This window comes from Balearica regulorum, chromosome W, assembly GCF_011004875.1.
Source record: "Balearica regulorum gibbericeps isolate bBalReg1 chromosome W, bBalReg1.pri, whole genome shotgun sequence".
Classification (NCBI taxonomy): Eukaryota; Metazoa; Chordata; class Aves; order Gruiformes; family Gruidae; genus Balearica; species Balearica regulorum.
The window spans coordinates 28307872-28333529 of NC_046219.1; the positions used below are offsets into that span (position 1 = coordinate 28307872).

At 40.5% G+C, this 25658-nt stretch overlaps 2 protein-coding genes and 1 long non-coding RNA gene across 9 annotated transcripts in view; 2 read left to right on the forward strand and 1 right to left on the reverse strand.

Annotated features, from left to right (window-relative positions):
* The window catches only part of LOC104641364 (ceramide transfer protein), a 141260-nt gene extending 128211 nt beyond the window's left edge, over positions 1–13049 (reverse strand). For 3 of the 5 annotated variants that reach the window (XM_075738974.1, XM_075738973.1, XM_075738971.1), the window contains exons 1-2: positions 12658–13049; positions 9122–9256 (exon numbers count right to left, since the gene is read on the reverse strand). In XM_075738974.1, coding sequence (XP_075595089.1) covers positions 9122–9256; positions 12658–12753 — 231 coding nt within the window. In that variant the 5' untranslated portion in view covers positions 12754–13049. The remainder of the gene's footprint in view (positions 1–9121; positions 9257–12657) is intronic. The other 2 variants (XM_075738975.1, XM_075738972.1) reach the window with 1 other exon arrangement.
* Positions 1–25658, forward strand: part of LOC142599156 (3-hydroxy-3-methylglutaryl-coenzyme A reductase-like) — a 695832-nt gene that overhangs the window by 213452 nt on the left and 456722 nt on the right. The window lies entirely within an intron of this gene.
* LOC142599217 (uncharacterized) overlaps positions 1–25658 on the forward strand; it is a 544015-nt gene that overhangs the window by 72185 nt on the left and 446172 nt on the right. The gene's annotated exons all lie outside the window — the stretch shown is intronic.

Here is a 25658-nt window from a genome sequence, read left to right on the forward strand (position 1 = left end):
TATGTATAGAATGAATCTTTTTTTCCACAGGGATAATTATAGAACCTCCTCAGAAAGTGTTATTAATTTAACTCTGCTAAAACCGTAAATATTGTAATAGTATATTCAGTATTAGCCATTTGTGAAGGACAATTGTAGTTATAATAAAAAGAAATAGTGAGACATATGAGAGCCAGAAAAAGGGATCTCAGTGTTGCAAGAACATCCATCCTGGGGGATTACTTACAAACAACCCAACAACAGATGCCAGATAAGACCACCAGATAGGAGTCAGGAAACACCTCTTGCAACACACACACTGTGACAAGATTGCTCGATGAGCCAACTCATGACCATATATGGAAGAAAGACTCGGAAATTCATGAAAAAGGACACCAAAAGCGCCTCTTCAACAAACCACTAGGGACCACCAGAGACTTAAAGCGCACGCGTAATTAAGATGCAAATATTATAATGAGTTCCCGGAAACGTAATGAATATGTATGATTTGGGGCAATATAACCCTCAGTGGTTGTGGTTGGTGGCATGCATGATAGGAGGAGCTATCCCCCGTGCATCCGGTGCCACAATAAAGAATGCCTGCTCTTTAATACTACATTGGTGTTAAGGAGTTTTATTCCCGATTTCGGTGACAATAGTCTCAAACGGGGGAAAAATTATATCCATAAAGTAGAATTTTTCCACCCTACAGGGACAGAAATGTGTTTGCATTAGCGCTTAGACACTGTTTAATTTAGGGTTAAATGCACTACCTTGCTTTGCTGACGACTATACCTTTGAAGAAGAGCCAAAGGACTGATAAAAAGCATGCTTTGCTAAAGAGTATCGTTGAAGGAGAGCTGAAAAACTGATAAAAAGGAAACACCCTGCTCCAGAAGGCACCCAGAGCTGGGTGATTGCCAGAGAGGCCTGAAGTCAACAAGAATCGGCAGTAACCAGGGGATGGGAAACGTTCCACAGCATGAAAATGCTCAAATATAATCCATGGGCAGGAATTATATTCCTGAAGTAGATGCCAAATCATGAACACTGTTAAAACTTAATTTTTAATTAAAAAAGGGTGAGGGAATAATATTCTAATTGATAATAAATGTATTTAATTAGAATGAGGTATACTTAGATAAGATGTAGCAAAGCAATCTTGAACAGAGGAACATTTGTTAGAGACAAGGATATGTACATCCTTGAGAGCCCAAAGTCAAAGTCCTCTAATTGGCGTCCTTAGAGTCAAATGTCTCATTATAATATGAAAACCACATCTCCAGTGCTAAAAACACTCCCTCCCAGATAAAGACCCCTACTCACAGAACATGGGTAGTGAATTTAGAAGGTACTGTGTCTTTAAATTGAAGTGAACAAAGAGTTAACCAATTGTAGTTTAGAAGGTGTGAATAGTAGGCAGAACTAAGACCCTGGACTGCATAAATAGCTTTGTGGGAAACTACCTAGCACCCATCTTTGCACAAATATGGAATAAACAATATCTCATCTCCACGTGTAAGACTGGCTTATTGCACACTGGGCTAATGAACCTGACTTAAAGGGACAACAGGGTAACATATGATTATATTAAAGTATTAAAGCTGAATTCTTCAGCAATATTAAGTAATCCTAAAATATTTGGTTATTTAATACACATTATTGATTTTTTCCACGTCTTGTTCATATTATGGTGAAGAATTCCATAATGATTAACAGTTTCACTTAAGCTGATCTGAATGTGTATTTTTTCCACTTTGACTTAATTTCCTCAATACATACTAAGGAAGAAATCTTCCATTTCTCTACACAGCCAAATAATTGCTTTTTGCTTGCCAAAAATATTAGCACTCTATAGCACTTTGATAAGTACAGGACAACATTCTGACATTTTCACTTTGAACATCAACCCATCCATTGCTGGTTCAGATAACTCAAAGATTGTAAGATTCATATACAAATTTGTACAAAGAATGTGAATGCTAAAAATAATTGTCCAGGAGAATCCCATGTTCTGAGAAACTTCTCCCTGCTTCACCAACACGGGCCCCATCTCAATCTCCTAGGCATCAACTCTTTCTCTCCCTCACTCTTCTGTTGCTCTTTGTATTCTGGAGAGGAGAATGCCAGTCACCTTGGGCCTTTCACATATGAGTAAGCATTCCTGACCACACTTGCCTCTAGAGTTTTTTCAGATGCTCTGTCTAGAATCTCCATTCAGATTTCTCTCCCATTTAGCCAAGATTTTCCACCAATCTGGATTTAAGTATTATTTAAGGCACACACCAAAGCCTAAAAATACTAATTGCCTTGTGTTCTAAATAAACCCTCTATCTAGGGCTTTTATTCTGTCTTAGTTTACTCAGGTCATATTTTTAGTAGCAATTAAGGCTGAGGAAGCACTTTATCAAGTTACAGAAAATGAATTATTTAATTAAACACTCATCACTTCATACTAAAACAGACTGTTTTCCAATCCCAGGGAGTTGGAGACAATATTTCCCCATGCAACTAGCAATTATTACAAATTTACTGCTATGGTATTTCTGCCCAGGGCATGGATTTATATCTTAGCTTTTTTAATAAAAGCTTTCACCAACTAAAACCTATCAGTTGCCATTCAACTTAACTAGCAGTTAACAGAAAGAATCAAACCTCTCAGTAGATAAAAGCAGCAATTACATCATTCTTTTATTATAAGCAGGTCTATTAGCAACATCAAAGTTTAGAGCAGTAGTTAGAAAAAGCTAACCCACATTAGTCCTCCAAGTGGGTCCACTTCTATACACTACAACTCCAACTGCTTCTGAAATTCTTTTAAATATGAAATGTAACATTGAGGCACCAATGTACTATTAATGTCATGGTGAATTTTTGAAAATCGATTTTGTAAGACATGATTCTTCATGCTAAAGATGCTTTAAACAATACTACTAAGAATATTTGTTTAGGACTGACATTCCTTTCAATTAAAAATAAATATTTGTAGAGTTTAAAAATGTGTAAGTTTTAAAATAAAGTTTCTGTGGAAAAAAAAAGCTCTCACAGGAAGCTTCTGTATCTGTTTAAATTGACAAATATATGAAGCACGTTAACTTGTCAGTCTATTTTTAAAGATCTAGATCTGTACCTCCTCTCACAAGTGCCCACTTATTAATGGTGGCCAGCATCATACTATAAATAAACCAGAAATACTGCTAGACAGAAGAAGGAGGGTTATTCAACTAACAGTATCTTTAAAAAAGTGGGGAAAGTATTTTATTATTAGCATTTGATTACTGGAAAGAACTGTCTCACTCTTTCTTCAGACTATATGTAAGAAAATGAGAAGGTTAACATTGGAAACTGCCAGTTTAGCTCTTTCATGTATAGTGTTCTTGTTCTTTTGGTAAACCAGAGCTAAAACATGTTTATTCCAGCCCTAATTTATAACATGAATACTTATTAAGTTCTTCACAACAGCAATTTAGCTTATTTTTCTAAATAACAATAAGACAACTCACTAAGCTGTCTCAGGCAGACTTCAGTTTTCTATCTTCTTATCTGTTCCAAGCTCCAGATATCCACAAGCAATAGATACTCAAGAAACCCACCCTTTCAGAAGTCCATTCTGAAAGGGACTGGCTTGCAACTTGTATATTAATATAAAACATCATTACTGCCTTCATTAAGCAACAGTTCTTTCCAACTACTATTTCTGGAAACAAACTAGTTTATTTACTAAAAATATTTCCATTATGCAAACTGCATTCATTACTTAGAGTGCAGGCATTTCCACAGAACTGTTTAAACATCTCTTTACAACATAACAACAACAAAATGTTCTAAAAAAGACTAATAACCAATAGCATATTTCCATTAAGATTTTTACATGAGTATACATCATCTCAGTATAACCAAAACCAAGGAAAATCATTGCATTGCAGTTATTGCATCTTGTTTAAGCTACCAAATTAAAAATCAAAAAAGTTTTTCTACATCAGTAATACAGAAAGTAAAATGAAGACCAATCACTGGATTAAAACAACATGGCAGGTATGAATCCTATCCAAATAAAAGCTCAAATTTAAGTTGGAACATGAGCTTTTTGAACTCTTCCTGCATAGGTAGTCACCTCTACTGACAAAAAATACAAAGTGCACACATGGCTGAGTTTAAGAATGCTTAAAAAGTTATCAAGCATGACATTTCTCTAAGCATTTTTCAAGATCCATGCAGAAGAGCTGTCCTGACCAGCAAGTCCTTTCTGGAAAAAAAACTAGAACTCACAAGATAAACACTTCATTGTTAAGAATTTGTAAACAGGTTTGAAAAATCTATTAATGTAAATTACCACCAGGATTAGTGCTGGCCTTTCGGGGGGGGGGGGGGGGGGGGGGGGCAGGCATATCCTGTTACCCCTTGATATATCACACTGTCACTGCATGAGATAGTACAAGTCCCTCTGTACAAAAGCAGCAATGGCACTATCAAAATAGACAGTAATCAAGGCAAAGACAGTACAAGCTGAAAGGCAAGTTGGACTTCAAACACTACAAAGCATTTCTGTGTGTTCTTTTAATGACAGACCCTAGACCTTCTAACTCCAAAGCTGAATTCCACAGATCTACCACTACAGGACTGCCATCAACGTCCACACCTAACCATGTACATAGAAGTCCCCGTTGAAAGCTTAACTTTAGGAATGAAAGAACTACAGAGTTTTACAGTAATTAAGGATATCTTTAATAAACATTATCTGTCTCTGACAATCAACTGCAGCAGTAATTTAGGATGCACAAGCTAGAGTAATAGAACAAAGCTTAAATTTGTGCATATATCAACTTTTTATAATACTCATAATTTCTTCTCATCCCTTAACCATATAACAGAACTTTTAACTTGAGTTCAAGCCTTCACTCTGTTATAAACTGGTTAAACACCTTCGAGGTGTTTTTCATTATCTGGCTAAAAGCAACTCAGCATAATGTATTGACTTACATTGTCCTCTTTCATAACTTAATTCACACAGCTAGTTCTTGACAGTTCATTACTTGATGTAATCCAGTGAGCATATAATAAGTATTCATCGTTTAGTCCTCTATTCCAGAGAAATCAGCTTGTCCCAGTGGTTATTATAGCAAGTAGCCCAACCAGACCCCATGTTTTCCATTCAATGAAAGGCTACTGTCACAGGAACCTACCTGTTTTGGAGATATGAATTATAATTCTACACTTAAAATACCTGAAGAAGCTCCTTTAACAAGCTCATTTAACAAGACTTCCTCTCATTAAAGAGGGGAGAGAAGTGTCATTTTATAAAATATCCCTGTAGAACTATCAATCTCTGCCCAACACGATAGTGTAGCCAAAAAGATAGGCCTGTAACAAAGGCCTGCTTATATTATACATAATAAGAAAATGTAGCCAAGAAGAAAGGCCTGTAATGAAGGCCTACTCGTATTATATGTGATAAGAAACTATTCATTATTACTTTAGGTAGAAGGCTAACAATTCTTAGAATGAGCACCTGCTACACATCATGAGAAAAAGGAGGAGCTACAAGACACTTCAAGGTCCTTATGGACATACTTTGCAGAAAGGGAGGACATTAATTGCCTCCAGCAACATCCTTATCTTTCTGAGGCATATAGCAAACAATTACCAACACTGAAATACTGAGAAACTAGGGGAAAGGTAACTTGGGCCAGGGTCCCCACGACCACCGACCCATAAGCCCCCTACCCAAATTGTACCACCTACTCAAAAGATAGAGGCGGAGAACAGAACTGAGCATGCGTTCTAGTTTGCATACTAGGCAAAGAAATATGAACCAATTATTGGAACGGGGAGTGTACCACTTTGTAATCTTTGTAACATTTGTGTATAAATATGACAAGAGAACCAGCATTAGGTGTGCCTGATTTGAGGAACTATCCTCCTGACACCCAGCGCTGCAATAAAAGGAAATGCCTGCTTCTTAATGCTAAATTGGTGTTAAGGAATTTTCTTTTATTCCTGAATTTCAGTGACAATAGGAATGATAACACAAGATCAGAAAGGACTGTGGCTTTCTCTGAATGCAGCATTCATGTCTCTTAATTCATACTATGACTTATCGTTAGGTTTATCTTCATTGCTGGAAGTACAGTAAGACTACTCAGTGAGAGCAGCTTTCCAAATTTATGCTTATTGTCATGGTTTAGCCCCAGCCAGCAGCTGAGCACCACATGGCCGCTCACTCAACCCCTCTGCCTACCCCGGTGGAATGGGTAGGAGAATGGGAAAGACAAAGGCAAAACTTCATGGGTTGAGATAAGGACAGTTTACTGGGACAGCAAAGGGAGAGGGAAACCACAACAGCAGTACTTAACAGAATACAAAACTGGTGATACACAATGCAGTTTCTCACCCAAGGACCGTACAACTCAGACCCATCCAGAAGCCAGTGCCGTGCTGCACCGCCCCTCCCTGACTAGCTCCCCTTTTATACTGAGCGTGACATCACGTGGTATGGAATAGCCCCTTTGGCTAGTTTGGGTCACCTGTCCTGGCTGTGTCCCATCCCAGCTTCTGGTGAAAATTAACTCTATCCTAGCCGAACCCAAGACACTTATACATTAATGAAATGTGGACATTCTATACTACTGGTAGCATTAATTACACACAGAAAATCATTACATCCCCCACTGAAGACAAACATGCACGTCTAATCTGAGCACCTAAAAGAAAGCTTCATGAGAATCCAATCCCCCCCTTTCCTACAAGGAAACATTATAGCCATCAACACCATCTCATACCACTCACGCCCTGCTTTGTACTTAAGGAAAACTTCCTGCAATACACCAGGTTAGGAGATAGGTAGTTACTACATCTGACTCTGGATTAGCAAGATCAAGGAAAACTGAACTTACAGTATAGTAAAAGACTGTCAAAAAATATTCAAGATGAAGATCCCAACTACATTAAGTCAGTAAGAAACCTGACTTCCCTTCTCTACCGAAGTAATCACAAGATGTACAGTAACAAATATAAGTTCCATTGATAGCAAAAGTAACTTTCTATTATCATCTCAACATTTATTTTATCAATTATTGGTGTTCTCCTATGCATTTAAATACATGCTAGTAAGCTTATAGTTAGTAAGACATTATAAGGGCATGAAAATAAAAATTAACTATGTACCTCAGGAAGAATATTTTAAACAATTATCTTTGAGCATAATTCATTTTCTACTATTAAAAACACAGGTTTTAAAAAAAACTATTCAATTTGCTACCAAACTATCAAACCAGAAGCATTCGTTTTAAAACTACAGCCTAGAAGAATAACTTCTGAAAAATAAGAGATAAAATAATCACATGGCAGTTTCAGAAGTAAATTTCTATATCCTAGAGACATGTGAAATGATCCAATAGTATTCCTGAACCTCTAATACTTACACAGCAATCACTAACTGCAGCTAGAAATAATTAACTGGAGTTTACCAGGTTTCAAACTACAATGAAACAATTAAACTGTCAAATACCACTCACAATGCATGATCCTGAATGAAAGTGGAACAACTAAAATATCAGATTAATTTTTAGAACTATGCCCACTTTTTATTGTTTCTCAATGTATTCAAGAAGCTCAAGAACTGGAAAAGAAAAAAAAGGCAACAATTCAACTCCAAGTTACCAGATGTAACAAGTGCCAAATAGAAGAGAAGAAAAAAAAAGTATCTGCAAGAAATGTCAGTGTTACATACTTCCTAATCAAAAGATAAGCAGCTCACCAACTTCCCTTCACAAAGTGCAACATACCAAAACATTCCAGAAGCAATATCAGCATCGTTATAATCTCTCCACCACCACAACTGGAATTCAAGCTGCTGAAGTGTGCTCTACAGCACACTTCCAGACATCCCTTGGCCTACCTCCTTGCCACCACCTTCCTGTCTCTGCCTGGTTGGCATGTTAAGCCTCTTGCTAGTGAAGACGACACCTCTTTGGAAGTCCTGATCAGAGGCTGGTACCTCTACAGACCACCAGAAGTACACTTAAATGAGCACTTCTAGATGCTATTGCTGTGCATGCACCATATATTCCTGAATAAGTGAAATCTTGAGCAAGTTTTAAAAGTTTAAGCAGTTTTAAAAAGAGCTTTAAAAGAAATGAGGTAATCTGTTTTAATTTTTAGATGACTGCAATACTCATTTGACATCTAAATGTAAAAAAAAAAATCTACTTTTCCTTCACAATCTTTTTTCCAAAATACACAGTTGATGTAATCAATCCAGTCTTTTTTTCCAAACCAAAATGTGTTTTAAAAAAAAAATCTATTTGTAAGCTGAATATTAGTAAGAAAAGGAAACTTCTTATTTGTCATCCTCAATTCAGTTTGAAAGCAAAATATTTGGTGGAATAAGAACATAAATAGTAAGATTTAACACTACTGCTCTAGGAAGTTATGTGCTACACAGAAGTCCAACTTTTTTCTTCCCCCTAAGTCAAATAACTGGACTACTTAACAGTAACACAGAAAAGCTACAGCATGCTTTTTTGCAACCATTAGTCATAATTAATACATTAATAAATCTGAAAGCTACAAAGAGATTATTTTTCTTTATCTTCTAAGGCCAATTCCTCTTTATGAGATTTCACTTGCTCTTTATTCTTACCAACATAATAGTGGATCTTTTAGCATTAGGCAAAAACAGCGCCACACTTGTTTAGAGAAGGAAACACAAACCATTTTCTTTTGGAAACGTTGTAGAGAGTCATGTTCAGAAAGTACAGTAACAAATACTACCCTCTCTTTCTAGCGCAAAGTGTGATGACTGTGATGGATGCTGCCTCCTTTGGGAAGTTGATCCAGGGTCTTAGGCTGACCCCTGGGAAAACTCTGCCTCCTCCAGAAGCAAACTGTATCCTACTCACAGAAACCTCTATGATAAGAGACGAAAAGCTGCTTACTGCAGTCTCAAATGAGAACAGCTTGTTTTCTTATTAGTAACTCCTTGCCCTGCTCCACAGTGTTGCACTAATATCACTAACTTTAATAATTAAACAACTTAACAGAAACTATTTGCCATACTCATATTTGCTTTCACCAGACATTAGCCTACAAATATGTAACACCCCAAAACATGAAAAGATGGCAATACTGAAATAGCACTTACCGTAATCACAGCCTTGTTGAGACAGATAGAGCCTCTGCAGCCATACTCCGTTTCATCTTCAGACTTGTAATAACTGAGTGTGTTGCTTTTCAGAACTACCCATCGATCCTGCCACCCATGAATGTAGTTGGTCCACTGTAGAACAACAAGAACAACAGTTTGGCTTTCAAGCACCAGGAGAAAAAAAACAAAACCAAAACACACAAAAAACCCAACAAACTACTTCTATAAAAGTTCTTCCTAATTGAGAACTTTTATTCCTCTTCTGCCCAGAGCTCCTAAAATCATTTTACAAACTCCTGAAGGTACTAAAACCCAGTTGTTTCAAATGAACAATGAGATAACAGATGTCTTAACTGCAACTGTATTGCCAAGGCCAGTTAAAAAAATAAAGGTAATAAACATACTGATGATAGATGATAGGGGGAGGGAATAAAACATTATTCACTAAGGTGAGTTTAGTCGTTTGATTTAAAATTTGGAGTTAGACCAAAAACCAAGCTTAAATGGAACATAATTTAATTTATATAAATTTCTACAAAAATGAGTTTAGTAAAATATCTAGTTCTCTTCATATAAATAAAAACATGCCATTATCCCACCAGTGCAGTATTAACTACTATAGCACCTAGAGCAATCAGTTCTTTACCAGTTTAATATTGCCCATAGATATTGCTTCAGGTTTTAATTTCTAACCACTTTCTCATTAAGATGATACTTGCTTATCAGCAGACATCCAATCATCCTTTTGTTATTCAGATTTTTCCAGAGACTCCACAACCACACATGGAAAGTGATACTCCAGGAACAAGTCCTGGATTCATCCTACAAAGATCTAGTTAGAAGTGACTAAAAGTTGCAATTATTAATCTTATTTGCAACATCTTCTCAATACTGAGCTGCGCTTTGTAGAATCATATGATGCTGATCAGAACTGTTCTATAACTCTGGCTACACATTGGTGCTTGGTCTTTAATCACAATGCAAAAATTATAAATTAGATAAAAATGGAAACAAAACCACTGAAAATTTTATCATGCAAGCACTTCTTTGATCATGACAACCATTCTTTGACAAAAAGCACCAAGAAATAAGTTTAAAATGTCTCTTTTTAGCATTTAATTCCAATCATTATTCACCATTTTTATAACATATAAATAGGGGGAAGAAAGCCAACAGGCTCATTTCTACATTATACTACACATATTGATACATGTCCCATAACAGCATGTTAACTCTATTAATAACAAGAGGAGGTCTACAGAAAACAATTTCTATAGCTAAGAAATTCCTAACAATTTTCAAGTGTAGATAAGACCTAGACTTGTTCTCCAAAGATAAAGCCCTTTATGGTCTCTTAATACATCAAATTGCTAAGTTTAGTATTTCTTAAAGAAAGCCTCAGCTGTGCTTAGTACATGAACTGGTAGCACAAGCTGTCATAGAGGTATATTATTTCCTGCCTTCCTCCTTTTCTGTCTCTCATATTCCCAACTCCTCCCAGATATGAAAGGCAGAGTCCAAAGTTATCTTGGACAAAAGAACAAGGGGCAGGGAGGAAAGCGCCTTTCCTTCTTTGACACAGTTAAGTGAGGTAAATACAGCAGTCAATCTTGTGTTTGCTGTTGCAATCAAAGTGTGCCATGAATTAAAAGACTCCTTAAAGTACGCAGGGTAGAAACAAGGTTTTGTCCAAGACCACACCACTGGTTCAAGCATCTAGATTCTTGTGCTTCAAGAAAGACACATCCACATTGAAGTTCTTTCTTTGTATCCACCTTAAAATGGTAAGCAGGAAATACAATGAAAAAATAAATAAAATGGGGGGGGGGGGGGGAATGGAGTTCTGAAACATTTAAAGAGACCAGAAGGACATACTTCTAATAAGATTCTCTTACCAAATTACGCTGCTTCCTTCAAAGCTTCTCTCTTTACCAAAAGGCAGAACAACTGAAACACTACTAAGCACATGGAGAACTGCAGCCTACTTTTATTGATTTAAAATGTAATTATAAACAATGTTATTAAAAATAAATATTTATTTAGTAGAAAGGTATCCCTGTCCATGGCAGGGGGGTTGGAACTAAATGATCTTTAAGGTCCCTTCCAACCCAAACCATTCTATTATTCTATGATCTAATCAAAGAAAAACTATGCAATGGAAAAAACAATAAAACTACACAACTAAATCAAAACCTCGCATTTCAACTGCTGTAATATCTCACATCCATCTCATCCCCTCCCTCCCCATGCACTATTAGATGATAAGATCTTACAGATGAGAGGCAAGGCCCTTTTCTCCTAACCATTCCTCCCATCTTTGGGCTTAAAAACGTTTTCAAGACTGGAAGGAGTTCAGAGTCCCTCACAAAAAGCAGAGTACTGGGCCCCATTATAGCTGTTTTCTCAGCATCCAAGGCCTGTTTATGATCTACTGTATTCCATGACCTGTGCTTTCTACACTGGCCTGTGCTGTCTGGCCTTATTGCGTAGGCAAGGAAAAAAATTCAAAATATAGTGCTTTAACTCTAAAGATATTTCAACATTATTCTGAATGTACTTTCTGTAAAAAAAAATTATCTGCTTTCAAACTTAACAATTCAATATTTAACTTTAAAGAACTCCTAAAGTTTCCCAGTATCATCCAACCCATACTTGCAAGTCATCTTATTTTCAGTGATAAAAGAGCAAAGAGTAATGCTTATTTTTAAAAGGGGAAAACAAGCTTTAATGCCATTTTCCTTCCGCTCCTCCCCACCTCCCGTATCTCTTGCTACAGGGGTATTTTATTGCCCTGCTTGGATACTTGGACTAAAGGTTGTACTGCTCCTGTGCTGGGGCCTACTCCTGGGAAGCGACCACGGGCTGCGCCTGCATTCAGGAGCTCCTGAGCAGGGGAACGGGATACCGCGGCCCCAGCCCGCACCCAGGCCCGCCGCCAGCTTCGACCAGGAGCCTGAGAAGTGGGGAAAAACACCCTCCCCGCGCGCATCCGGCCACTCCCTCACGAGCCACGTTCTCCGAAAGCTCACGCCAGGCAACCAGCGGGGTCGGTGCGGGGGCGGCAGGGACTCATCGGGCGCTAACGCCTCCCTCACCCGCCCGGCCAGGGCTGAAGCCGCACCCACGATTCTTTCCCCAAGAACGTGCTTCCTCACGCCGCCTCTCGGGGGTAGGAAAGGACGGGCAGACGCTGCGCAGATGCGGGGGTAAGTACACGAGCCCCCCAGCCCAGCGAGGCTGATGCCCTCGGCTAAGGGAAGGGCCGCCGGAGCGGCTGCCTAGCAGGCTCTCCGCCATCAGGTGGCAGCTGCGTCGGTTGTGCCAACGCCTCCCGCGACCCCGCGAGGCCCCTCTACCGGCGCCGGCGGGAGCCTCGGCCTCATCGTCCGGAATAGCGGGGTGGGGAGGAGACAGGCAGACAGGGCTGACAGCCCTCGGCCAGCTACGGGAGGGGGGGAGCCGTAGTGCGGTGCGGAGAGAGGAAGCGAGAGGCCGCCAGGCACAGGCTGCGGGGAGAAAGAAAGGCAGCTTACCTTGCTGAGCACCCCACAGAGTTCAACAGGCAGCCCGAGCTCGGTCTCGGGGTCCTCTTCAGAGCCGGAGGAATTCCAACTCTGATTGTCCGACATAGCCGAGCAGGGAAGAGCCGAGCGATCCCCGCCCACAGCAGTCTCAGCCTCCTGCTGAAGGGACGGGAGCAGCGGGCTCTACCTGAGCAGCGCTGCCCGTTCCTGCCAACAACCGGCCGGCAGCGAGGCACGCAAGCTTGGTCTTCCCCTCACCGTAGCTCCACAGCCCCCACCCGCGGCAAGAGCCACTAAATGGATATGGCGAGAAAGGACAAGTACGCATCCGCTTACCGCGCACCCCACCTAGAGCACCACCACCATCTTACGCGAGACGGGTGCTCTGTGCCGCTATTTATCAGCTCCGCCCCTCGCCTTCACTCCCAGCTCCACTAGTCGGGCCGCGCGGTGCCTGCCGGAAGCTGTAGTCTTCCGTGCAGTGGCTAGCCTAGCTACAGTTGGCTCTCGGAGATGTAGTCTGCTGCAGCAGCTGTCTACCTCTCATCGGCAAATGGCCGCCATCTTTGTTTTGTCATTTCTGTAGTGCTAGTGGTGGGTTTCGCTTCTGTAGCCCGATGAGGTGGTGAATTCTGTTCCCTCCGCTGCCAGGCAAGGGCAGCGGTGGTACTTAGAGTGGTGGGTTTTTCCTTGTTTTTTTTCTTTTTTTTTTGGGGGGGGGGGAAGGAAGGAAGGAATCTTTCTTTAGTAAGATGAAGCGTTTCTCCGGCCTTGCTTGTGAATCAAAGAAATTCACTCAATAGCCAATGTGACTATTAAGCAGGTATCCTTTATTGCAGCGCTGGGAGTCGCACCGGGATATTTCCACGAACGTGCGTCTCGACGAGAAACAAATTGTTCGTGATTTATATTACAAAAGAGTTTACATATTCATTAGGTTTCTGATACTGTAGCCAAAAAGATAGGCCTGTAACGAAGGCCTGCTTATATTATACATAATAAGAAAATGTAGCCAAGAAGAAAGGCCTGTAATGAAGGCCTACTTGTATTATATGTGATAAGAAACTATTCATTATTACTTTAGGTAGAAGGCTAACAATTCTTAGAATGAGCACCTGCTACACATCATGAGAAAAAGGAGGAGCTACAAGACACTTCAAGGTCCTTATGGACATACTTTTCAGAAAGGGAGGACATTAATTGCCTCCAGCAACATCCTTATCTTTCTGAGGCATATAGCAAACAATTACCAACACTGAAATACTGAGAAACTAGGGGAAAGGTAATTTGGGCCAGGGTCCCCATGACCACCGACCCATAAGCCCCCTACCCAAATTATACCACCTACTCAAAAGATAGAGGCAGAGAACAGAACTGAGCATGCGTTCTAGTTTGCATACTAAGCGAAGAAATATGAACCAATTATTGTAACAGGGAGTGTACCACTTTGTAATCTTTGTAACATTTGTGTATAAATATGACAAGAGAACCAGCATTAGGTGTGCCTGATTAGAGGAACTATCCTCCTGACACCCAGCGCTGCAATAAAGGAAATGCCTGCTTCTTAATGCTAAATTAGTGTTAAGGAGTTTTCTTTCATTCCCGAATTTCGGTGACAGTTTTGGCGACCCAGATGGGACAAGGCTTTTGAATCTCGACGGATCCGTGGGATCATAGGACCTCCAGCCGGCACCGAGGGATTCTCGGGGAGACCATTCGATCCCCCGGACCGAAGAGTTCTGAGCACGTTCCCTGGGACAGGTAAAAGGCATTTCTCTTACTTTTTAAATGAAATTTAAGATTTTGGGTTAGAGGCCCCCTTAGCCTTCAAGTAAGCCGTGGCGTGAGCTACGCGAGGGGCTATTGTACTGTGATTTAAGATTTTGGGTTAGAGGCCCCCTTAGCCTTCAAGTAAGCCGTGGCGTGAGCTATGCGAGGGGCTATTGTACTGTGATTTAAGATTTTGGGTTAGAGGCCCCCTTAGCCTTCAATTAAGCCGTGGCGTGAGCTACGCGAGGGGCTATTGTACTGTGATTTAAGATTTTTGGGTTAGAGGCCCCCTTAGCCTTCAAGTAAGCCGTGGCGTGAGCTACGCAAGGGGCTATTGTACTGTGATTTAAGAATTTTGAAAAGAACTTTTGAAAGGTATTGATCAATCAAGAATTTGTGTTTTAATTGTTTTGTGTTGCTTTTGTCACCTTTGTCATTTGTCAATTTTTGTTTTGTGTTTTTTTTGTGGTATTGTTTTGTGTTACTTTTGTCATTTGTCAATTTTTGTTCTGTGGATTTTGTGGTATTTGCGTTACAATGGGTAACAAACCTTCGGTGGATGGGGGAATATTAAAGAAATCTCCCCTAGGGTGTATTTTAAAACGTTGGAAACAAATAGGAGGGGACCCTCTTATAAAAAGACAACTAATTGAGTATTATAATCACTGGTGGTCGATATATAAATTGGATGATCAGGAAAAATGGCCCAAGAATAAGAATTTGTAATATAATACAATATTACAATTGATGTTGTTTTGTAGAAGGGAGAAGAAATGGGATGAGGTACCTTATGTTGATTTGGTTGGGTTTTTTTCACCTTGCAAAATCATCCTGAGTGGCTTAAGGACTGTGGGTTTACCCTGCAAGACCCCCTGGCATCAGCATTAGAAAAGCAGAAAAAGGTAGCAGGAGGCTGTGAAGGTGTTGCTCTGCGTGTAGTACGGGGCAACGGTGTTTGAAGTGCGAGCGTGATGAGGAGGATGATTTGGAATTAATGAAAGATGTTGGAGGTTGCATGGATGGTTTTTGGTAACAGGGAGAAAGGGAAGGAAATTAGAGAAGAGCAACGAGAAAACGAAGGAGAGCGGAGACAGGCAGGGAGAGACAGGGAAAGAGACGGTAACCTGAGAGCTGTGCTGCAGGGAGCGTCAGCAAAGAGTAACTTCAGGGGAGGACGGCAATACTATGGGGGAGAGGCGGGGCCCCTCCAGCACAAAATACCAGTAATACCTTAGGAGATCATCAGTGTGTCTATTGTAAAGAATTGGGACATTGGAAATGGGATTGTCAGAAATTTAAGGACTGTTTTAGGGGTCCTATGCCTATCAGTCCAGAGGTTCTGGAGGAGGCACGATACAATCAAGAAGCAGCTCCCTTTCCACATCAGTTCCCCTTAACTAAGTCCTGAAGGGGACCAGGGGAAACCTCCCCAGCAGAACCCCTGGTTATAGTAGAGCTGGGAAAACAGAAAATAGATTTCCTTGTAGATACTGGGGCAAATTATTCTGTATTAAACACTTGTCAAGGAAAATTGAGCAATGATGCAGTAAATGTTGTGAGTGCCACAGGGAAAGCGGAACAGCGTGCCTTTTCCATCCTTTAAATTTTAAGCTTGGAAAACAATGGGTAACTCACCAATTTTTATATATGCCTGAATGTCCTATACCACTCTTGGGACGGGACCTATTGAGTAAATTGGAAGCACAGATCACCTTTAAAGATGGAGAAGTTCAACTATTAATCCCTGAATCTAAAGCCATTGAGGCAAGAGTTTTTATGTTGCAGGAACAACCTAAGACTAACGAAGGAATTCCCAAGGAGGTGGAGAATGCAGTGACACCTTTGGTACGGGCTAGTGAGGTTCCAGGTAGATCCAGAAGAGCAGAACCACTAAGAATTATCCTTAAACCTGGAACAAATCCGGTAAGACAAAAACAATACCCATTGAAGACAGAGGCCAAAAAGGGATTAGAAAAGTTAATACTCAACTTTATAGAATATGAGTTGCTCACATAATGCGAATCAGAATTTAACACCCCAACCTTACTCGTTAAAAAGCCAGGGGGTGAGGAATACAGATTAGTGCAAGATTTACGAGCTGTGAACCAAATTGCGCAGGACATTCACCTGGTGGTGGCAAACCCCTATACATTACTTACAGCCCTCAAAGATAAACATGAATGGTTCACAGTCCTAGATTTAAAGGATGCCTTCTTTTGCATACCTCTCGAGAAACAGAGTCAGGCTATTTTTGCCTTTGAATGGGAAAGCCTGACCACTGGACGAAAAACTCAACTAACCTGGACTGTGTTGCCTCAAGGATTCAAAAATAGTCCAACAATCTTTGGAAACCAGTTAGCTAAAGAATTAGAAATATGGAGAAAAGACCATCCTGGAGGAGTTATGCTGCAATATGTGGATGATATCCTATTAGCAGCAGAAACCTGGGAGGAGTGTATACAAATGACTATAAGCTTATTAAACTTCTTAGGACAAGGAGGATACAAAGTGTCCAAGAAGAAAGCACAGATTGGAAAACCGATGGTCACTTACCTGGGATTTGAGATTTTACAGGGCCAGCGGAGATTGGGAACAGATCGGAAAGAGGCAATTTGTCAGATCCCAGAACCAAAAACAGCAAGAGATCTGAGGGCCTTCCTGGGAATGGCTGGATGGTGTCGTCTGTGGATATCTAACTATGGACTGCTGGTAAGACCTCTTTACGACATCTTGAAGGAGGCACAGAGAGAATATCTGCTTTGGAACCCTGAATGCAGGCAGGCCTTTCGGAGCCTGAAAAAGGCTTTGATGATGGCGCCTGCCCTAGGGCTGCCGGACTTATCTAAGCCCTTCGAACTATTTGTATATGAAAGGCAACATCTCGCTTTGGGAGTATTGGCCCAGAAGATTGGGGACTGGAAGAGACCAGTCGGGTACTTCTCTAAGCAACTGGACCCTGTAAGTAAGGGATGGCCGGGATGTTTGCGAGCTGTAGCGGCCACCGTCCTATTAATACAGGAAGCCAGGAAATTAACCATGGGGCAAAAGACAATTGTATATGCACCCCATATGGTTACCACAGTTCTAGAACAAAAGAGGGGACATTGGTTATCCCCCAGCAGAATGCTTAAATATCAGGTGATGCTATTAGAACAAGATGATGTAGAGCTCAAAGTCACCTCTGCTGTCAATCCCGCTATGTTTTTAACCATGAATGAGGAAAGTGAGGAATCTTTGAGCCACGACTGTCTGCAAACAATTGAACAAGTCTATTCCAGTCGCTCAGATCTGCATGACGAACCTTTGACTAACCCTGATCTGGAGCTGTTTACAGACGGTAGCAGTTTTGTACAGGATGGGAAACGAAGGACTGGATATGCTGTTGTTACAACTACAGAAGTTGTGGAGGCCGAGGCGTTATCTTCTATTACACACAAAGAAGAAATTTTACAACTTCTCCAAGCTGTCCAGGAACCAGAAGAGATTGCTATAATGCACTGCTGGGCACACCAGTTTGGGCAATCCAATGTTAATATAGGAAATCGTTTGGCAGATTGCACTGCCAAGGAGGTTGCACAACAAGGTATTCTAGCACTAATCCCAGCTAGAAGGATACAGCTACCAGGGACTAAGCCTTTTTACAGTGAAGTAGACCGTAAATTGGCATTGCATTTAAAAGCAACAGAAAATTCAGAAAGATGGCTGATAACCCCCAATGAGCAAGTTATTGTGCCACCTCAATTAATGACACAAATAGCTGAGGCCAGACATAAACAAACACATTGGGGAGTGGAGTCTTTGATTGACAACCTCCAATCACAAGTCTGTTTAAAAAAAAAAACAAAAAAAAACAACCCTCTTAACCAAAGGAGGCCACCCCCAGGGGTTACTAGGTGGGGGAACTCCCCCGGAGATTACTGGCAAATTGATTTTTCTGAGTTACCCAGGCAAAATGGCTATCGATATCTTTTGGTTTTGGTGGATACCTTTTCAGGATGGCCTGAGGCTTTTCCCTGTCGCACCAACAAAGCACGGGAGGTTGTTAAATGCTTATTAAAGGAAATAATACCTAAGTTTGGTGTACCAATTGGAATGTCCTCAGATAGAGGACCGCATTTTGTGGCTGAGGTTTTGCAACAATTAAGTCAAACCTTGAATATTACATGGGATTTACATACTCCATGGAGACTGCAATCTAGTGGAAAAGTTGAAAGAATGTATCAGACTCTTAAGAGACAAATAAGTAAAATCTGTCAGGAAACAACATTAAAATGGCCCCAAGCCCTTTCTTTAGCACTCCTCTGAATTAGGGTACAACCTCGGACTAATAAAAAGGAAAAACACTTGCAGGTCTAAAGAGATACGTCACCTTATCTGAACCTCTGACCCTTGATACCCCCATGCATCCATACCAGCCTGGCAACCACGTCTACATGAAGACTTGGAACTCTGAACCGCTAAAGGAAAAGTGGAAAGGCCCCTTCCAGATTCTTTTGACAACCTACACAGCAATCAAGGTTGAAGGAATTGAACCATGGATCCACTATACCCGAGTTAAGAAAGCCCCCCCTGGATCAGTGGCAAGTAACTACAGAAGGACCTCTAAAAATCAAAATTGAATCGGGTTTGAAAAAGTATGTCAAATATGTAAGATGTCTTGCTCTGTTGGGACAGGTATGGTCCTGTTCTGGGTATTACTGGCAGTTTCTTTGCTCTCCAGTCAAGGGAACCAACAGGAGCTATGGTCTCAAGCCCATAAACAACATACTGGTATAATGGGGAATGTAGGCAAAGCTACCTTACTGACAGTGGTAATACATGGAACTGAGGTGTTTTTAGAAAATGAATGGGGCTTGGAGGATGGCCATTGTGGGAAAATTCCCATAATTAAGGGGAAGGTAGGGAAAGAAATGAAAATAGGATGCAGAATGATAAATGGATCTACACATCAGAGGGCAAATAAGGCCACATCTTGTATAGGAGAAGGTCAAATTACGACCCAATGTATTTCTAGTACCTTAGATTGTTGGCACAATTTTACTTTGGTACACAAAATGAATTTGAAAAAGAATTCCAGTCTTGATGGCAGTTAGTGAATTTCACCTACAATCCCACCAACCATAGTGCCACAGCATTTGTCAATACATACCCCTATAGAAATGAATTTAACACTTGTGAGAGAACTTTTACATCATCAAGACCTACAGAAAATTTTGCAGACATGAAAATGGACGGAAAACATTGATAACCATCCACCACGATACTGAGAAAATCCATCAGGTGTTGGAAAGAGTGAAGGAAGATGGGGAGCATAAGTGGTGGGATACTCTGTTTGGATGATCGCCTAATGTTACTGGACTATTGAACAAAATGTTGCATCCGGTTATTGTATTGCTTTTGCTTGTCTTATTAGGCTTTGTTTTAACTACAGCTTTGTATATTAAACTTTGGATAATGATGAAGCACATGATACAGCTCACAACATTTGCCAGAAGTACTGCTAATATATCTACTGATTTATATATGGCTTTGATAGAAAAGGGTGAAGGTGAAACTTTTAAGAATCTGAAAGGATCTGAAAAGTTTCAAAAGGGGGGAATTGTAGCCAAAAAGATAGGCCTGTAACGAAGGCCTGCTTATATTATACATAATAAGAAAATGTAGCCAAGAAGAAAGGCCTGTAATGAAGGCCTACTTGTATTATATGTGATAAGAAACTATTCATTATTACTTTAGGTAGAAGGCTAATGATTCTTAGAATGAGCACCTGCTACACATCATGAGAAAAAGGAGGAGCTACAAGACACTTCAAGGTCCTTATGGACATACTTTGCAGAAAGGGAGGACATTAATTGCCTCCAGCAACATCCTTATCTTTCTGAGGCGTATAGCAAACAATTACCAACACTGAAATACTGAGAAACTAGGGGAAAGGTAATTTGGGCCAGGGTCCCCATGACCACCGACCCATAAGCCCCCTACCCAAATTGTACCACCTACTCAAAAGATAGAGGCGGAGAACAGAACTGAGCATGCGTTCTAGTTTGCATACTAAGCGAAGAAATATGAACCAATTATTGTAACAGGGAGTGTACCACTTTGTAATCTTTGTAACATTTGTGTATAAATATGACAAGAGAACCAGCATTAGGTGTGCCTGATTTGAGGAACTATCCTCCTGACACCCAGCGCTGCAATAAAGGAAATGCCTGCTTCTTAATGCTAAATTAGTGTTAAGGAGTTTTCTTTCATTCCCGAATTTCGGTGACAATACATTTAATACATATTCATTATTATTCCGGGAACTCCTGAATATATGCTAATGTCCTGATACGCCTGCGCAGTTTCTTTCTCAGGTGGTCGTCAGGGGTCGTCCTCCTCAAATCTTCCTCTTTCTCCTCTTCTTCAGTGTACAGAGTTGGGTGACCTCTTCTTCATTATCCCCGTTTTGCAAGCTCAGCAACCTTGTTATCCATCCTGCCCAGATGGTCCCAGGCTTGTTGGCATGTTGGGCCTCCCTTTATCAGGTTGCCTCAAACTTTGTGTCTTTTTCTAGTTCATACCCAAGGACTATTCCCTAATTTACGGCTTCTCTTATCCTGCTTCTGCATTCCAACTATTTTATTAATTGTTTTCTTTTGTACTGGAGCATGAGACAGTCGAAGCCTGAGTTTGTGGGGCCTGACTCAAGTGTTGCCAAGTTATATTCTGGTTTTTTTAAAATTGTTCTACGCTAATTAGATTCCCCTATTCATTCCCCCCTTTTCATTAAAGTTGCGAATTCTTTCGCAAGAAGGCCTACAATACATTCTCTTTTTGCGATGTTCTCTTAAAGTATTTCCCTGACTCTACTGCATGTCTTGTCTTATTTTGTTTCCAGTTCTCATATTCTCCTGAAGTTCGCCTACTACACCAAAATGCACATTGTATTAATATACAAGTCAGGAATATCATCAGTCCTAGAAGCAGGACAAAACCAAATAGCTGCCGGAGCCAGGTCGAATTAGGTAGCCAGAAAGTTAACTTGTGCCAAATTTCTTCAAAACCCCATGAGGTATCGTCTTTAGTTATTTTATGCAATATTTCGCTTTGTCTACGGATTTCGTCTAAATCTGTGGAGATTCTACCGCTTTGGTCTATGTACATACAACAGCTTATATTTATGGTTGCACAAACACCACCTTGTGAAGCTAATAATAAATCAAGGGCCATTCGGTTTTGAATCACTTCTTTTGACAGACTAGTTATTTCAATTTGCAAGGCCTGTATTGCATCAATGGTTTTGTTCTCAATGTTTTCTATTACTGCCGAAATGTTCACTATAGTTTTTTCTAGTTCACTTACCCCTAGCCATGGGAGAAACCACCTTACAAAACTATGGAACTTAGTAAACCTATCTGCCATAGCGTTATGAGTTTTCTTTATCCTTTTGAGGGAAGTTGTTATTCTTTCGTCCTGTGGGTATAGTTTGTCAACGATAGTAATGTTAGGAACTAAAGCTCCAAGAGTACAAGCTCCTTTCCATCCTAGGGGCAATATCTTCATAGCCAATGTACCACATAGCCAATACCATCCCATTCCTAATGGAACCAGGAGTCCAGTATAGTTCAACCTTTGAAAAACAGGATCAATCAACGTCATATTTAAGGAAATGGACTTGTTACATTTTGAATATTCTCCTACAAAGGTGCCCTTTCCTGAACTTACTAAACAACTATTACTCGAGGTATAATTTGCTATCATCACGTCTACCTTCCATTCCTGGTTCCATTTGGACTGGGAATCTTTTCTAAGGGTGGTGTTTGCCCAATAAACCGGATTTGTCCAGGAGACATTAGATGGAAGCGGAACTCCTATTAAGGATATTCCATGGCCGGAATATTTAGGCATCTGAGTGATGTTTTGGACTAGAGAGAAGTGTAGATTTTGATTCCATCCTTCTACCTGACTGACATGGCTCAGGACTATTATTGTCACGAGTAGTGTCCAATTGATCATAATGTCCTTTTTATTTTTATCTTAAGGGGTGATTGTGGTTCCACAGTCCATGATGCAGGGACCTTCTTGATCCTTGAATAATGAATCCACGCGGGCTGCTCTTTGATCTTGATTGCAGTGAGGGTTGTTAACAGCACTTGAAATGGTCCATTCCACTTCTCTTCCAATGGTTTACCTGTGAAATTCTTAACATAAACCCAGTCTCCGGGTTTAAAAGGATGTATGGGTTGATCTAATCTTCTAACTCGTGTTGCTAGAACAGTTTGTTCGATTATATTTAACTGTCTGTGACTATTACCTTTTCCTATTACACCCATCTGAATCTTGTTTGAGGTATTCGGGTTATTCTTTAAACAAATTCCGCACCTTTGGGTTACTTGTTTCACAGTAGTGTACAAATTTCAACTTACTAGCTTCTGGTTTAATTGTTTATATAAAGCATCTGTACCCCAATGTGTTTTCTTATGTTCATCTAAAACTAATTTCCATAACAAATTAGAGGGTACTATTATTCGTCCATCTGGAACATAAAACCATCCATCTTTTCCTTTGTTACCTTCTAAATCATTGATTAATTTTTTTATCTTCTTTGGAATACTTATCTGGCTCTAAATCAGAATTTGGAATTTGAAGTTTACTGTCTGGAATTAAGGCTGCCATCATTTTACCTTTTTCTGCTGCCTTTCTAGCCTCTGAGTCTGCCAATTTATTGCCAATCTCTTGGTCGGTGTTACCTTTTTGGTGCCCTTTAGAATGCATAATAGCTACTTTTTCTGGAAGATTTACGGCTTCTAATAACTTTAGAATTTCTTTTGCATGTTTAATATATTTTCCTTGAGCAGTGAGAAGTCCCCTTCCAGATAGCACCATGGGCATGTACAACTCCAAAGGCATACTTTGAGTCTGTTCAGATATTAATGTTCTTCCCTCTTGCCAGCTCTAACGCTCGGGTTAGGGCAATGATTTCAGCCTTTTGTGCTGATGTCCCCGCAGGTAATGATTTTGCTTCTATTACCTTTTGGGTAGTGGTCACAGCATATCCCGCTTGGCATTCTCCGTGTTTCACAAAGCTGCTTCTGTCTGTATACCAGGAGTCCTCGGCATCGTGGAGCGGCTCCTCTTTTAGATCGGGACGGCTGGAATATACCACTTCTATCGTTTTTAAACAGTCATGGACCACCGGCTCCGAGATTTCCCCACTAAGAAAAGAAGCTGGGTTCACAATGTTAGTGATGACTATAGTTATATCATCTTGTTCCACTAGTATTGCTTGGTATTTCAGAAATCTAGAGGGGGAAAGCCAGTGTCCTCCCTTTTGTTCTAACACGGCTGAAACCGTATGAGACACCATTACTGTAATTTTCTGGCCCATTGTAAATTTGCGTGCTTCCAGTACATTCAGGATAACTGCAGCTACTGCTCATAGACATCCAGGCCACCCTTTGCTTACTTCATCCAATTGCTTAGAAAAGTAAGCTACTGCTCTTTTATAAGGGCCTAGTTGCTGAGCCAGCACCCCTAAGGCTATTCCTTGCCTCTCATGAGAAAATAGCCAGAAGGGTTTAGACACGTCAGGAAGACCTAAAGCCGGTGCTCTCATCAGTTCTGTTTTCAGTTGTTCAAAGGCTCTTTTTGCTTCTCCTGTCCAGGTCAACTTTAACTGATTATCTTTTAGTAATTGAAACAATGGTTTTATTAAGAGTCCATAATTATATATATCCATAATTTGCACCATCCTGTCATACCTAAAAAGGTCCTAAATTCTTTTGCTGTTCCCGGCAATGGCGTGCGGCAAATAGCTTCTTTTCGACCTTCTCTTTGTCCTCCTGAGATCTCAAATCCGAGGTAAGTGACTTGTTGCTGAATCACTTGGGCCTTTTGCTGGGAAACTTTGTATCCACTCAATCCTAGAAAATTTAACAAGCTCACTGTCCATTGGGCGCAGTCCTCCTTAGTAGTTGTAGCCACTAGTAAATCATCCACATATTATAATAAAGTCCCTGTCTGAGATGGAGGAGTCCATGTTTCGAGTTCTCGGACCAACTGGTTCCCAAAGATAGTAGGGCTATTCTTAAGTCCTAGAGGTAACACCGTCCAAGTTAATTGTGTTTTTCTGCCTGTTTCAGGATTTTCTGACAGCTTCTGACTCTCTGCTGCCAAGGGCAGACAGAAAAATGCATCCTTCAGGTCCAGTACGGTAAACCAAATTTGGTCCTGTACTAGCCGATAATTCTTCCCATCCGGTTTCTTCACCGGTAAAATTGGGGTATTATACTCTGATTCACATTATATGAGCAACCCGTATTCTATAAAGTTGAATATTAACCTTTTAAATTCCTTTTTGGCCTCTATTTTTAATGGGTATTATTTTGTCTTACCGGATTTGTTCCAGGTTTAAGGATAATTCTTATGGGTTTCGCTCTTCTGGATCTACCCGGGACCTCATTAGCCTGTGTCAAAAATGTCACTGTATTCTTCACCTCCTCGGGAATTCCTTTGTTAGTCTTAGGTTGTTCCTGCAACATAAAAACTCTTGCCTCAATGGCTTTAGATTCAGGGATTAATAATTGAACTTTCCCATCTTTAAAGGTGATCTGTGCTTCCAATTTACTCAATAGGTCCCCTCCCAAGAGTGGTATAGGACATTCAGGCATATATAAAAATTGGTGAGTTATCCATTGTTTTCCGAGCTTAAAATTTAAAGGATGGAAAAGGCACGCTGTTCCGCTTTCCCTGTGGCACTCACAATGTTTACTGTATCATCGCTCAATTTTCTTTGATAAGTATTTAACAGAATAAGTTGCCCCGGTATTTGCAAGAAAATCTTATGTTCCTTTTTCCCAGCTCTACTGTAGCCAGGGCTTCTGCTGGGGAGGTTTCCCCTGGTCCCCTTCAGGACCTAGTTCAGGGGAACTGAGGTTGAAAGGGAGCTGCTTATCGTGCCTCCTCCAGAACCTCTGGACTGATAGGAACAGGACCCCTAAAACGGTCCTTAAATTTCTGATAATCCCATTTTCAATGTCCCAGTTCTTTACAATATGCACACTGATGATCTCCTAAGGTATTACTGGTATTTTGTGCTGGAGGGGCCCCACCTCTTCCCCCATAGTATTGCCGTCCTCCCCTGAAGTTACTGTTTGCTGACGCTCCCTGCAGTGCAGCTCTCAGGTTACCCTCTCTTTCCCTGTCTCTCCCTGCCTGTCTCCGCTCTTTCATTTTCTTGTTGTTCTTTTCTAACTTCC